Raw genomic sequence first — 14,502 nt, forward strand, 5'->3', positions numbered from 1 at the left:
CCTTTGGAGGTCATTTTGGAGCATTTTGGAGTCCTTCGGGTTCCATTTTGTGTATTTCTCATCCCTTTGGGGTCCATTTGGTGTCCTTTTGTGGTCCGTTTGGGGTATTTTTGTCCATTTTGGGGCATTCTTCATCAGTTTAAAGTCCATTTGGAGTTTTGTGTCCCTTGGGGGGGGGTCCATTTGAGGTATTTTGCCTCATTTTGGGAGCATTTTTGTATCCCTTGGGTGTCGGTTTCGGGTATTTTGTGTCCATTTTGGGGCATTTCTCATCACTTTAGAGTCCATTTGGAGTGTTTTGTGTCCTTTGGGCGTCCGTTTGGGGTATTTTGTGTCCATTTTGGGGCATTTTTCATCACTTTAGAGTCCAGTTGGGGCATTTTGTGTCCCTTTGGCGTCCATTTTAGGGCACTCTGGAGTCCTTTGGGGTCCATTTTGGGGCATTTTGGAGTCCATTTTGGGACCATTTTGGGTAGTTTTCATCCCTTTCGAGTCCATTTTGTGTCCTTTTGTGATCTGTTTGGGGCCTTTTGGAGTCCTTTGGGGTGTTTTGTGTCCCTTGGGGGTTTATTTGGGGCATTTTGGAGTCCGTGAGTGGCCATTTGAGGTATTTTGCCTCAGTTTGGGCGCGTTTTGTGTCCCTTGGGTGTCTGTTTGGGGTACTTTGCGTCCATTTTGGGGCATTTCTCATCACTTTAGAGTCCAGCTGGGGCATTTTGTGTCCATTTTGCGTCCATTTTAGGGCACTCTGGAGTCCTTTGGGACCATTTTCCATCACTTTGGAGTCCATTTTGTGTCCTTTTGCGGTCCGTTTTGGGTCACCTTCTCTCACTTCTGGGTCGCCGACCCTCAGTTTCGGGGCAACTTCTCTCAGTTTTGGGCCACCTTTTTGCGTCTCCCCGCGGCGGCGGCGGCGGCGAGGATGAGGAGGGGCAGGAGGTGGAGGCAGAAGTAGACGGAGGCCCAGTAGCGCAGCGTCTCGCGGGCGCCCAGCAGCACGAAGCCCATGCACAGGTAGTCGTAGGCGCGCATCTTGAGGAACCACTGCAGGCCGCGGGCCAGCGCCGGCCCCCCGGGGCCAGCAGCCCCCCCAGCGCCCTCGGCCGCCCCCTCGGCCGCCAGCCACAGCGGCACGCTCAGGAAGCTCAGGTAGTAGCCGGGGTGCAGCCCGTGCCAGTAGGCCGAGACCAGCATGGTGCAGGCGCTCCTGGGGGGCACAGGCACCAGTATAACCAGTATGCCCAGTGCTGCCCCCCCCCCCAGTAAAACCAGTGCCTCCCAGTACCCCCTAATCCACATTACAGTGCCCCTCCCAGCGCCCCCCGTGCCAGTAGGCCGAGACCAGCATGGTGCAGGCGCTCCTGGGGGCACAGGCACCAGTATAACCAGTATGCCCAGTGCTCCCCCCCAGTCTCCCTCCCAGTGCCCCCAATCCTCTTCCCAGCCCCCCCAGTCCCCTCTCTCAATGCCTTCCAGTGCCTCCCAGTGCCCCCAGTCCCACTCCCAGTGGCTCCCAGTGCCTCCCAGTGCCCCCCAATCCCTCTCCCAGTGCCTCCCAGTGGCTCCCAGTGCCTCCCAGTGCCCCCAATCCCCTTCCCAGTGGCTCCCAGTGCCCTGTAATCCCCTCCCAGTGCCTCCCAGACCCCTCAATCCCCCTCTCAGACCCCCTATTCTCCCTCCCAGCCTCCTCAATCTCCCTCCCAGTGGCTCCTAGTGCCCCCAGTCCCCCTCCCAGTGCCTCCCAGCGTCTCCCAGTGCCCCCAATCCCCCTCCCAGTGGCTCCCGGTGCCCTGTAGTCCCCCTCCCAGTGCCTCCCAGCCCCCTCAATCCCCCTCCCAGACCCCCTATTCTCCCTCCCAGCCTCCTCAATCTCCCTCCCAGTGGCTCCTAGTGCCCTGTAATTCCCCTCCCAGTGCCTCCCAGTGCCTCCCAGTGCCCCCCAATCCCTCTCCCAGTGCCTCCCAGTGGCTCCCAGCCTCCCCAATCCCCCTCCCAGTGGCTCCTAGTGCCCTGTAATTCCCCTCCCAGTGCCTCCCAGCGTCTCCCAGTGCCCCCAATCCCCCTCCCAGTGGCTCCCAGTGCCCCCAAATCCCCCTCCCCACTGCCTCCTAGTGCCCCCAACTCCCCTCCCAGTGGCTCCCAGTGCCTCCCAGTGGCTCCCAGTGCCCCACCTGAGGGCGGGGGGGGCTGCGGGGGCGCGGCGGTGGACGTAGTGGGCCAGCCACCACTGCACGGTCATGTTCCAGTGCCGCATGCCGTCGCGGAAGCGGACGCAGAAGTCGGTGCCCAGGGGGTCGATGTTGTGCACGGCCCCGTAGTCGTAGCTCTCCCCCGGCACCGCGCGCGTCCTAAAAGGGGGTTTTGGTGGGTTTGTTGGGGGGGGGCTGGTTTTTGGGGGGATCTGGGGGCAGCCCCGCAGCCCTGTGGCTCCCCCAAAGCCCAGCAGCCCCCCCAAAGCCCAGCAGCCCCCCGAAGCCCAGCGGCCCCCCAAAGCCCCCAAATCCACCCGAATCCACCCCAAATGTTTCCATCCCAAGTCCCTCTGTCCCCTCCCCAAGACCCCACTCCCCCAAGTCCCCCAGTCCTCCTCCTCCCAGTCCCTCCCAGTGCTTTCCAGTCCCCCTCAGTCCCTCCCAGTGCCCCCAAATCCCCCTCCCAGTCCCTCCCAGTGCCCCCAAATCCCCCTCCCAGTCCCTCCCAGTGCCCCCAAATCCACCTCCCAGTCCCTCCCAGTGCCTCCCAGTGCCCCCTAGTCCCCCTCAATCCCGCTCTCAGTCCCTCCCAGTGCCTCCCAGTCCCCCTCAATCCCGCTCCCAGTCCCTCCCAGTGCCCCCTAGTCCCCCTCAATCCTGCTCCCAGTGCCTCCAGTGCCCCCTAGTCCCCCTCAATCCCGCTCCCAGTCCCTCCCAGTGCCTCCCAGTGCCCCCAGTGCCCCCAAATCCCCCTCAATCCCGCTCCCAGTCCCTCCCAGTGCCCCCCAGTCCCCCTCAATCCCCCTCCCAGTCCCTCCCAATGCTTCCCAGTGCCCCCCAGTCCTTTCCAGACCCCCTCAATCCCACTCCGAGTCCCTGCCAGTGCCTCCCAGTGCCCCCCAGTCCCCCTCGATCCTCCTCCCAGTCCCTCCCAGTGCCTCCCAGTGCCCCCAAATCCCCCTCAATCCCGCTCCCAGTCCCTCCCAGTGTCCCCCAGTCCCCCTCAATCCCGCTCCCAGTCCCTCCCAGTGCCCCCCCAGTCCCCCTCGATCCCCCTCCCAGTCCCTCCCAATGCTTCCCAGTCCCCCCAGTCCTTTCCAGACCCCCTCAATCCCACTCCGAGTCCCTGCCAGTGCCTCCCCGTGCCCCCCAGTCCCCCTCGATCCCCCTCCCAGTCCCTCCCAGTGCCTCCCAGTGTCCCCCAGTCCCCCTCAATCCCTCTCCCAGTGCCTCCCAGTGCCTCCCAGTGCCCCCCCAGCCTCCCCCTCACCTATCGTATGGTGCCGTGGGCCCCTGCCCGGGCCGGGGCCGTGCCTCGGGGGGTACCCCCGAAGGAAGCCGCCAGGCAGGCGGCCTCGGCGCAGAGCCAGGCGACGTAGAAGCGCATGCGGAAGGCGAAGAAGACGGGCACCATGTAGAAGAGGCGCCAGGCCAGGGGCTGAGCCCCAAAATCCGCCTCCCGCACGGCCCCCAGGGGGAAGAGGAGCCCCGCGGCCCCCCAGCGCCCCCAGCGCCGGCACGGCCCCCACCCGCCGCAGCACCCGCCGCCAGCCCGGCCACGGCGCCGGCGCCAGCACCCAGTCGCGGTGGGTGCCGAAGCGGTAGAAGGGGCCTGGGGGAGGGGAGAGGGGGAGGCGGTCAGGGACCCCCCTATAAGGAGCCATAAGGACCCCATATGGCCCCCCCAGGGACCCCACATGGCCCCATAAGGAGCCATAAGGACCCCCTGACACCCCCAGGGACCCCACATCACCCCATAGGGACCCCAGGGAGCCCACATTGCCCTATAGGGACCCCCAGGGGCACCACATGGCCCCCAGGGACCCCATGTGGCCCTATAAGGAGCCATAAGGACCCCCTGACACCCCCCAGGGACCCCACATCACCCCATAGGGACCCCAGGGAGCCCACATTGCCCTATAGGGACACAACAAGGATACCCTGACACGCCCCCCCCCCCCCCCCCCACAGGGACCCCACATCACCCCACATTGCCCCCAAGGACCCCCACACCACCCCCCAGGGACCCCACATCGCCCTATAGGGACCCCCAGACGCACCACATGTCCCCCGGGACCCCATATGACCCTATAAGGAGCCATAGGGACCCCCTGACACCCCCCAAGGGACCCTACATCGCCCCATAGGGGCACCACATTGTCCTATAGGGACCCCCCAGGGGCACCATGTTGCCCCCCAGGGACACCACATCACCCCATAGGGACCCCACATGGTCCTCCCAGGAACACCACATGGCCCTATAGGGAACCTCAGGCACCCCACATTGCCCCATAGGGACCCCCTGACAGCCCCCACATCACCCTATAGTGAGCCATAGGGACCCCACATGGCCCCCCCAGGGACCGCCATATGGCCCTATAGGGACCCCCATGGATGCTACATCACCCTATAGGAAGCCATAAGGACACCATGACACCCCATAAGGACCCCACATCGCCCCCGGGACACTACATTGCCCTATAGGAACCCCCAGGGTGCTCCCCCCAGCCCCATAGTGCCCCCAATAGGGTCACCCCCAGCCCCATAGGGTCACCCCCAGCCCCATAGAGCCCCATAAGACCCCCCATAGAACCCCCTATAGGGCTACACCTGTCCCCCCCCCCCATAGGGTCATCCCCCGCCCCATAGGGCCCCATAGAACCCCCATAGCACCCCCATAGGGTCACCCCCAGCCCCATAGGGCCCCACAGGACCCTCATAGGGTCACCCCCAGCCCCACAGAACCCCCATAGGGTCACCCCCAGCCCCACAGAACCCCCATAGGGTCACCCCCAGCCCCACAGGACCCCCCCATAGGGTCACCCCCAGCCCCATAGGGCCACCCTTTGCCCCATAAGGCTCCCATAGGGTCACCCCCCAGCCCCACAGGGTCACCCCCAGCCCCATAGGACCCCCATAGGGTCACCCCCAGCCCCATAGGGTCACCCCCAGCCCCATAGGGTCACCCCCAACCCCATAGGGCCCCACAGGACCCCCATAGGGCCATCCCCAGCCCCATAGGGCCCCATAGGACCCCCATAGGGTCACCCCCAGCCCCACAGGACCCCCATAGGGCCACCCCCAGCCCCATAGGGCCCCATAGGACCCCCATAGGACCCCCATAGGGTCACCCCCAGCCCCACAGGACCCCCATAGGGCCACCCCCAGCCCCATAGGGCCCCATAGGATCCCCCCATGGGACCCCCATGGGGCCACCCCCCAGCCCCATAGGACCCCCATAGGGCCACCCCCAGCCCCATAGGACCCCCATAGGACCCCCATAGGACCACCCCCAGCCCCATAGGACCCCCCATAGGGTCACCCCCAGCCCCACAGAACCCCCATGGGGTCACCCCCAGCCCCACAGGACCCCCCATAGGGTCACCCCCAGCCCCATAGGGCCACCCTTTGCCCCATAAGGCTCCCATAGGGTCACCCCCAGCCCCACAGGGTCACCCCCAGCCCCATAGGACCCCCATAGGGTCACCCCCAGCCCCATAGGGTCACCCCCAGCCCCATAGGGTCACCCCCAACCCCATAGGGCCCCATAGGACCCCCATAGGGCCACCCCCAGCCCCATAGGGCCCCATAGGACCCCCATAGGACCCCCATAGGGTCACCCCCAGCCCCACAGGACCCCCATAGGGCCACCCCCAGCCCCATAGGGCCCCATAGGACCCCCATAGGACCCCCATAGGGTCACCCCCAGCCCCACAGGACCCCCATAGGGCCACCCCCAGCCCCATAGGACCCCATAGGACCCCCATAGGACCCCCATAGGACCACCCCCAGCCCCATAGGACCCCCCCCATAGGGTCACCCCCCACACCCCATAGGCCCCCCCCCCCCCCCCCCCCCGCACCGGTCAGCAGCCCCAGGTAGCAGTAGCTGTAGCACAGGATGTCCGTCAGCCCGGGGCAGCTCCGCAGGCGGCCAATCGCCTCCTGCGCCTTGCCTGACGTCACTTCCTGCGGCCCCGCCTCCCGCATCTCCTGCACGTCCCAGGCCAGGCTCACCATCTGGGGGGGGCGTGGCCAAGCGGGTGAGGCCACGCCCCTTCCTGCGGCCACACCCACTCACCTGCTGGCACGTGGTGGGCGGGGCTAACGCCACACCCTGCTCATAGGCCCCGCCCCCAGTCACACGGCCCCGCCCACTGCCCTCCAGCCCCGCCCTCAGACATCTGGCTCCGCCCCTATAGCCCCACCCCGGCCAACTGGCCCCGCCCACTGCCATCTAGCCCCGCCCCCAATCATCTGGCCCCGCCCCCAGGCCCCGCCCCAGTCACCTGGCCCCGCCCCCAGCCGTCTGACCCCGCCCCCAGCCATCTGACTCCGCCCCTAGCCCCGCCCACAGCCCTCTGGCCCCGCCCCTCCCGGCTGCCCCAGGGACCCCATAGGGACCCCCAGGGACCTCGGGGACCCCATAGGGACCCCCAAGGGACCCCAGAGACCCCCCATAAAGGCCCCGCAGGACCTCGGGGAGACCCCATAAGGATCCCAAAGGGACCCCGGGGGACCTCGGGGACCCTATAGGGACCCCTGGGGACCCTATGGAGACCCCCAGGGACCCCCAAAGGAACCTCGGGGACCCCAAAGGGACCCCCAGGGACCCCAAAGAGACCCCAAAGGTCCCCACAAGGACCCCAGAGACCCTCCCCAAAGACCCTGTAGGACCTCAAAGAAACCCTATGAAGACCCCCAGGGACCCTATAGAGACCCCAAAGGGACCCCCGGGGACCCTATAGAGACCCCCAGGGACCCCAAAGGAACCTCAGGGACCCCATAGGGACCCCCAGGGCCCAGAAGGACCCCATAGGGACCCCCAGAGACCCCAAAGAGACCCCAAAGGTCCCCAGAGACGCCCCCCTAAAGACCCTGGAGGACCTCAAAGAGACCCCATAAAGACCCCCAGGGACCCTACAGAGACCCCAAAGGGACCCCCGGAGACCTCGGGGACCCTATAGGGACCCCTGGGGACCCTATAGAGACCCCGGGGACCCCAAAGGGACCCCCAGGCCCCCAGAGACCCCCCATAAAGACCCTGGAGGACCTCGAAGAGACCCCGTAAGGACCCCCACGGACCCCATAGGGACCCCCAGGGCCCCAGAAGGACCTCATAGGGACCCCCAGGGACCCCAAAGAGACCCCAAAGGTCCCCACGAGGACCTCAGGACCCCAAAGACCCCCCCAAAGACCCTGTAGGACCTCAAAGAGACCCCATAAAGACCCCCAGGGACCCTATAAAGACCCCAAAGGGACCCCCGGGGACCTCGGGGACCCTATAGGGACCCCTGGGGACCCTATAGAGACCCCCGGGGACCCCATGGGGACCCCCAGGCCACAGAATGACCCCAAAGGAACCTCGGGGACCCCAAAGGGACCCCCCAGGCCCCAGAGACCCTCCCATAAAGACCCTGGAAGATCTCAAAGAGACCCCATAAGGACCCCCAGGGACCCCATAGGGACCCCCAGGGCCCCAGAAGGACCCCATAGGGACCCCCAGGGACCCCAAAGAGACCCCAAAGGTCCCCACAAGGACCCCAGAGACCCCCCCAAAGACCCTGTAGGACCTCAAAGAGACCCCATAAAGACCCCCAGAAACCCTACAGAGACCCCAAAGGGACCCCCTGGGGACCTCGGGGACCCTATAGGGACCCCTGGGGACCCTATAGAGACCCCCAGGGACCCGCAAAGGAACCTCGGGGACCCCATAGGGACCCCCAGGCCCCAGAAGGACCCCATAGGGACCCCCAGGGACCCCAAAGAGACCCCAAAGGTCCCCAGAGACCCCCCCCAAAGACCCTGGAGGACCTCAAAGAGACCCCATAAAGACCCCCAGAAACCCTACAGAGACCCCCAAAGGGACCCCTGGGGACCTCGGGGACCCCGTAGGGCCCCCCAGGACCCCATAGGGCCCCCCGGACCCCATAGGGCCCCCCCCCCACCTTGAGGGTGAGCAGCAGCTGCAGGGCGTTGGCGTACGGGGGGGGCTCGGGCAGCCCCCAGAGCGCGGCCGTGCGGAAGAGCAGGAGGTACCCGAAGGTCCAGGCCATGGTGGCGGCCCCACATCTCCTGGGGGGGGGGGGCAAAATTGGGGGGGGCATTCGTTGAGAGCCCCCCCCCTAAAAAGACCCCGCTCCCGTGGTGCTTTGGGGCTGTGGCGCAACAGCGCGGCCAGCCCCAAAACCGCAGGGAAGGGGAAGTGCCCCCTGCCCCCCCCCGCCCCAAAACCTACGTGTCAGCCCCAAACCTGTGCCCCCCCCCCATAACCCCCCAGCCCCACAACCCCCTCATACAACCTCCCAGCCCCCATATAACCCCCCGTGCCCCCCAATATAACCCTCCCCAGCCCCATATAACCCCATACACCCCCCATATAACCCTGTAACCCCCCCATATAACCCCATAACCACCACATATAAACCCATAACCCCCCATATAACCCCCCAGCCCCATATAATCCCATGCCCCCATATAACCCCATATCCCCCCCCAGCCCCATATAACCCCCCATATAACAGCACAACCCTCATATAATCCTATATCCTCCCCAATATAACCCCCCCAGCTCATATAACCCCATAACCCCCCCATATAACCCCCCATACAACCCCCCCAGCCCCATATAACCGCCCCATATAACCCCATAAGCCCCCATATAACCCAATAACCACCCCATATAGCCCCATAACCCCCCCATATAACCTCCCCCAGACCCATAACCCCCATATAACCCCATAATCCCCTCATATAACCCCACCATATAACCCCATAAAACCCCCAGCCCCATATAACCCCATACCCCCCCATATAGCCCCATAACCACCCCATAACCCCCCATATAACCCCATAGCCCCCCATATAACCCCATAGCCCCCCATATAACCCCATAGCCCCCCATATAACCCCATATAACCCCATAACCCCCCCATAACCCCATAACCCCCCATATAACCCCATAACCCCCCTATAACCCCCATATAACCCCCCAGCCCCACATAACCCCATAGCCCCCCATATAACCCCATAACCCCCATATAACCAAATAACTCCCCCATACCCCCCCATATAACTCCATAACCCCCATAACCCCTGTATAACCCCATAGCCCCCCATATAACCCCATAGCCCCCCATATAACCCCATATAACCCCGTACCCCCCCATATAACCCCATAACCCCCATACCCCCCATATAATCCCATAACCCCCCATATAACCCCATACCCCCCATATAACCCCATAACCCCCCATATAACCCCCCAGCCCCATATAACCCCATAACCCCCCATATAACCCCATAACTCCCCCGTATAACCCCATATAACCCCATACCCCCCCATATAGCCCCATAACCATCCCATAACCCCCCATATAACCCCATAGCCCCCCATATAACCCCATAGCCCCCCATATAACCCCATATAACCCCATAACCCCCCATAACCCCATAACCCCCCATATAACCCCATAACCCCCCCATATAACCCCCAGCCCCACATAACCCCATACCCCCCCATATAACCCCATAACCCCCCCATATAACCAAATAACTCCCCCATACCCCCCCCATATAACTCCATAACCCCCCCATAACCCCCCTGTATAACCCCATAGCCCCCCATATAACCCCATAGCCCCCCATATAACCCCATACCCCCCCATAACCCTGTACCCCCCCATATAACCCCATAACCCCCATACCCCGCCATATAATCCCATAGCCCCCATATAACCCCATAGCCCCCCATATAACCCCGTACCCCCCCATATAACCCCATAACCCCCCCATACCCCCCCCCCCATACAATCCCATAAACCCCCATATAACCCCATACCCCCCCATATAACCCCATAACCCCCCATATAACCCCATACCCCCATATAACCCCATAACCCCCCATATAACCCCCCAGCCCCATATAACCCCATACTCACCCCCATATAACCCCATAACCCCCCCATATAACCCCCCAGCCCCATATAACCCCATAACCCCCATATAACCCCATAACTCCCCCATATAACCCCATATAGCCCCATACCCCCCTGTATAACCCCATACCCCCCCATAACCCCCCCCATGCCCCCCCAGCCCCCGCCCCCACCTGGGCAGCAGGCGCAGCGCCCCCCAGGGGCCCAGCACCGTCAGGGCCGAGTGCAGCGCGTGGGGGCCGCAGGTCAGCAGCGTCAGCGCCACCCCCAGCGCCGCCCCCCGAACCGCCGCGCCGCCGGGCCTGGGGGGGGGGGGCAACGGGGTCACGCACGGCCCCGGGACCCCCCCCAAAAAAAAACCACGGGGCTGAGACCCCCCAAACCCCCCCAGGGGACAGAGACCCCCCAAAGTGTTATGGGGTCAGGGGGCAGAGAGGCCCCCCCCCAGACTGTCATAGGGTCGGGGATTGGAGACCCCCCCAAGCCACCAAGGGTCAGAGAGCACCCCCCCCAAAAGACAAGGGGCAGAGCCCCCCCCCCAAAAAACAAGGGGCAGAGCCCCCCCCAAAAAACAAGGGGCAGAGCCCCCCCCCCCAAAAAACAAGGGGCAGAGCCCCCCCAAAAAAACAAGGGGCAGAGCCCCCCCCCAAAAACAAGGGGCAGAGAGCCCCCCAAAAAAACAAGGGGCAGAGCCCCCCCCAAAAACAAGGGGCAGAGCCCCCCCCAAAGACAAGGGGCAGAGCCCCCCCAAAAAAACAAGGGGCAGAGCCCCCCCCCCCCAAAGACAAGGGGCAGAGCCCCCCAAAAAAACAAGGGGCAGAGCCCCCCCCCCCAAAAAAAACAAGGGGCAGAGCCCCCCCCCCAAAAAGACAGGGGGCAGAGCCCCCCCCCCAAAAAAAACCAGGGGCAGGGACACCCCCAAGCACCCCCCTTCCCCCCAAACCCTCCCCAATCCCCCCTTCCCCCCCGCCTCCCATACCCCCCCCTTTGTGCCCCCCCGTGCCCCCCTTCTCCCCAACACCCCCCTTCCGCCCCAATCCCCCCCCCCATAACCCCCCCCGTATTGCCCCCCGCGCTCCCCCCGGCCCCCCAACACCCCCCCTTCTCCCCAACCCCCCCCTTCCGCCCCAATACCGCCCCAATACCCCCCGTACGCCCCCATCCCCCCCTTATTGCCCCCCGGCCCTCCTGGTGCCCCCCCGGCGCCCCAACACCCCCCTTTCCCCCTAACACCCCCCTTCCGCCCCAATACTGCCCCAATACCCCCCCGTCCCCCCCCCGTTGTGCCCCCCCGCCCCCCCCCCATGCCCCCTTCGGCCCCCCTTATTGCCCCCCTTATTGCCCCCCCCCGGCCCCCCAACACCCCCCCTTCCACCCCAGTACCGCCCCCGTCCCCCCCATCCCCCCTTATTGCCCCCCGCCCCCCCCCGCCCCCCCATGCCCCCCCTTTTGCCCCCCCCGCGCTTTGTGTCCCCCCCGGCCCCCAACCCCCCCCCCCTTCCGCCCCAATACCGCCCCAATGCCGCCCCCGTCCCCCCCGTCCCCTCCCCTTATTGCCCCCCCGCCCCCCCGTGCCCCCCCGGCCCCCTTATTGCCCCCCCCCTTATTGCCCCCCCCCCCGGCCCCCCAACACCCCCCTTCCCCCCAACACCCCCCCTTCCGCCCCAATACCGCCCCAATACCGCCCCCGTCCCCCCCGTCCCCTCCCTTATTGCCCCCCCGCCCCCCCCCCGCCCCGCCATGCCCCCCGCCCCTCCTTATTGCCCCCGGCCCCCCAACACCCCCCTTCCCCCCACCCCCCCTTCCGCCCCAATACCGCCCCAATACCCCCCGTCCCCCCCATCCCCCCCCCCTTATTGCCCCCCCAGCCCCCCCCGTGCCCCCCCGCCCCCCTTGTTGCCCCCCCCCCCCGTTACTGCCCCCCCTCACCGCGGCCGCGGAAGGCGAGCCCGGCGGGGATGGAGGCGGCGAGCACGGCCAGGTAGGTGCCCTCCTCGGGGCTCATGGCGGGAGGGGGCGGGGCCGGGCGGGGCCACGCCCACTTAAGCCACGCCCACTTAAGCCACGCCCCCTCGGCCACGCCCCCCCTCCCAGCCCCGAGCACCGCGCGGCGGCGGCGGCGGCGAGGCCATGGGGGAGCCGGAGGTGGGGGAGGGGAGGGGGGGGGGGGGGGTGGGGGAGGGGGGTGGGGGGTGGGGGGGTCGGAGGGGGGTCGCGGGGGGGGGGAGGGGAGGTGGGGGAGCGGCTCCTTTAAAAAGGGGGGCGGGGGGCCTTTAAGGGGGGTGCGGCCCCTTTAAGGGGGGTGCGGCCCCTTTAAGAGGGTCGGGGGGTCATTAAAGGGGCTGCCGTCCCTTTAAGGGGGCTGCGGCTCCTTTAAGGGGGCTGCGGCTCCTTTAAGAGGGGTGCGGCCCCTTTAAGGGGGTGCGGCCCCTTTAAGGGCGGGCGGGCCCCACATGGGAGCTTCCAAAGCGCCGTAGCCCCTTTAAGAAGGGAAGGGAGGGGGTAAAAGGAAGCGCGGGGCTTAAAAGGGGAACGGCCTTAAAGGGGGCGGGGATGGGGCGGGCCCCACCGCGCGGTGCGGGAAGCGGCGGGCAGGAGGCGCGGCCCCTTTAAGGGCGCGCTCCCGGCGGGCTTTGCGGTTCTGGTGGGGGACAAAGGGGCGGGGCCTGTAAGGAGGGGCGGGCCGGGACTCCACCCCCGCCCCTGGTGTCCCTGACCCCTCCCCTAACCCCGCCCCCCTGCCCAATAGCCCCGCCCCTTCTCTTGCCCCCGCCCCCACCTAACCCTCCCCCTTCCCCTAACCCCGCCCCCTTCCTCTTGGCCCCGCCCCCCCCCCGGCCCCGCCCTTGCCCTAACCCCGCCCCTCCCCCAACCCCATCGTAGCCACGCCCACTCTCTAGCCCCGCCCCTTCTCTCGGCCCCGCCCCCTCCAGGCCCCGCCCCGCCCTTGCCCTGACCCCGCCCCCACCCACCCAACCCCCCTGTAGCCCCGCCCCCTCGCTAACCCCGCCCCCTTCCTCTTGGCCCCGCCCCCTCCTCAGGCCCCACCCTTGCCCTAACCCCGCCCCCTCCCCACCCCACCCCCTCGTAGCCACGCCCCCTCTCTAACCATGCCCCTCCCTCTTGGCCCCGCCCCCTCCCCAGGCCCCGCCCTTGCCCTGACCCCGCCCCCTCCCCCCAACCTCCTCGTAGCCACGCCCACTCTCTAGCCCCGCCCCCTCCCTATTGACCCCGCCCCCTCCCAGGCCCCGCCCCTCCCTTGCCCTGACCCCGCCCCCCTCCCCACCCCACCCCCGTAGCCCCGCCCCCTCGCTGACCCCGCCCCCTTCTCTCGGCCCCGCCCCCTCCCCAGGTCCTGCCCTTGCCCTAACCCCGCCCCTGCCCCAGCCCCTCCCCTTCGTAGCCCCGCCCCCTCGCTAACCCCGCCCCTTCTCTTAGCCCCGCCCCCTCCCCAGGCCCCGCCCCTTGCCCTAACCCCGCCCCCAACCCCTCGTAGCCACGCCCTCGCTAATCCCGCCCCCCTTCTCTTGGCCCCGCCCCCTCCCCACCCCACCCATCGTAGCCCTGCCCCCTCTCTAACCCCGCCCCTCCCTATTGGCCCCGCCCTCCCCAGGCCCCGCCCCTCCCTCACCCCTTGCCCTAACCCCGCCCCCTCCCCGCCCCACCCCCGTAGCCCCGCCCCCTCGCTGACCCCGCCCCCTTCTCTCGGCCCCGCCCCCTCCCCAGGCCCCGCCCCACGTGTGGCTGCAGCGGGGGCGGGTCCTGGTGTGGGGGGCGGGGCCGGCGCGGGCCCTGCGGGAGCTGCGGGTGGGGGGCGCTGCTGGGGGCCCCCGGGCGCCGCGGGGGGCGGCGCCTGCCCCTGGAGCTGCTGCCCGAGGAGGGGCGGCTGCTGGCCGAGCTGGGGGCCGCGCTGGTGGGAGCCCCCCGGACCCCCCCTCCGTCCCCGGGGAACGACCCCCCCACGGAGCCCCCCCGGAGCGGGAGGGAGGCCCCCCCCGGAGTGAGTTGGGGGGGGAATGGGGGGGGGGGGGTTCAAGGGTTAGGGGGAGGGGAGATGGGAGAGGGGGGCAAGGGGGAAGGGGAAAGGGGAGGGAAGGGGGAAGGGGAGAGGGGAGGGGGAGGGGAAGGGGGGAGGGGGGAGAGTGGGGGGGCGGGGGGAAGGGGAAGGGGAGGGGAAGGGGGGAGGGGGAGGGTGAAGGGGAGGGGTGGGGAGGGGAGGGAGAGGAGGGGGCTAAGGGGGAGGGGGGAAGGCGGAGGGGGAGGGGGGAGTGATGAGAGCCCCCCCCACTAAATGGTGCCCCCCCCCCCCCATTTTGTGTTGCAGGAGGAGGACAAGGAGGAGGGGGGTGAGTGGGGGGGGCGGGGGGGTGATGG

At 67.0% G+C, this 14,502-nt stretch overlaps 1 protein-coding gene across 1 annotated transcript; it reads right to left on the reverse strand.

Moving 5' to 3' along the window:
- Positions 1-169: 169 nt before the first annotated feature.
- On the reverse strand, positions 170-12,194 carry LOC136788731 (lysophospholipid acyltransferase 7-like). Its single transcript, XM_066987403.1, is given in 8 exon segments — positions 170-1,207; positions 2,172-2,385; positions 3,465-3,688; positions 3,690-3,804; positions 6,055-6,211; positions 8,140-8,266; positions 10,302-10,430; positions 12,058-12,194. Coding segments are annotated over 6 exon segments (1,155 nt in total). The 5' UTR covers positions 8,248-8,266; positions 10,302-10,430; positions 12,058-12,194; the 3' UTR covers positions 170-870.
- Between the last annotated feature and the right edge of the window lie 2,308 nt (positions 12,195-14,502).

This window comes from Anser cygnoides, chromosome W, assembly GCF_040182565.1.
Source record: "Anser cygnoides isolate HZ-2024a breed goose chromosome W, Taihu_goose_T2T_genome, whole genome shotgun sequence".
Lineage (NCBI taxonomy): Eukaryota > Metazoa > Chordata > Aves > Anseriformes > Anatidae > Anser > Anser cygnoides.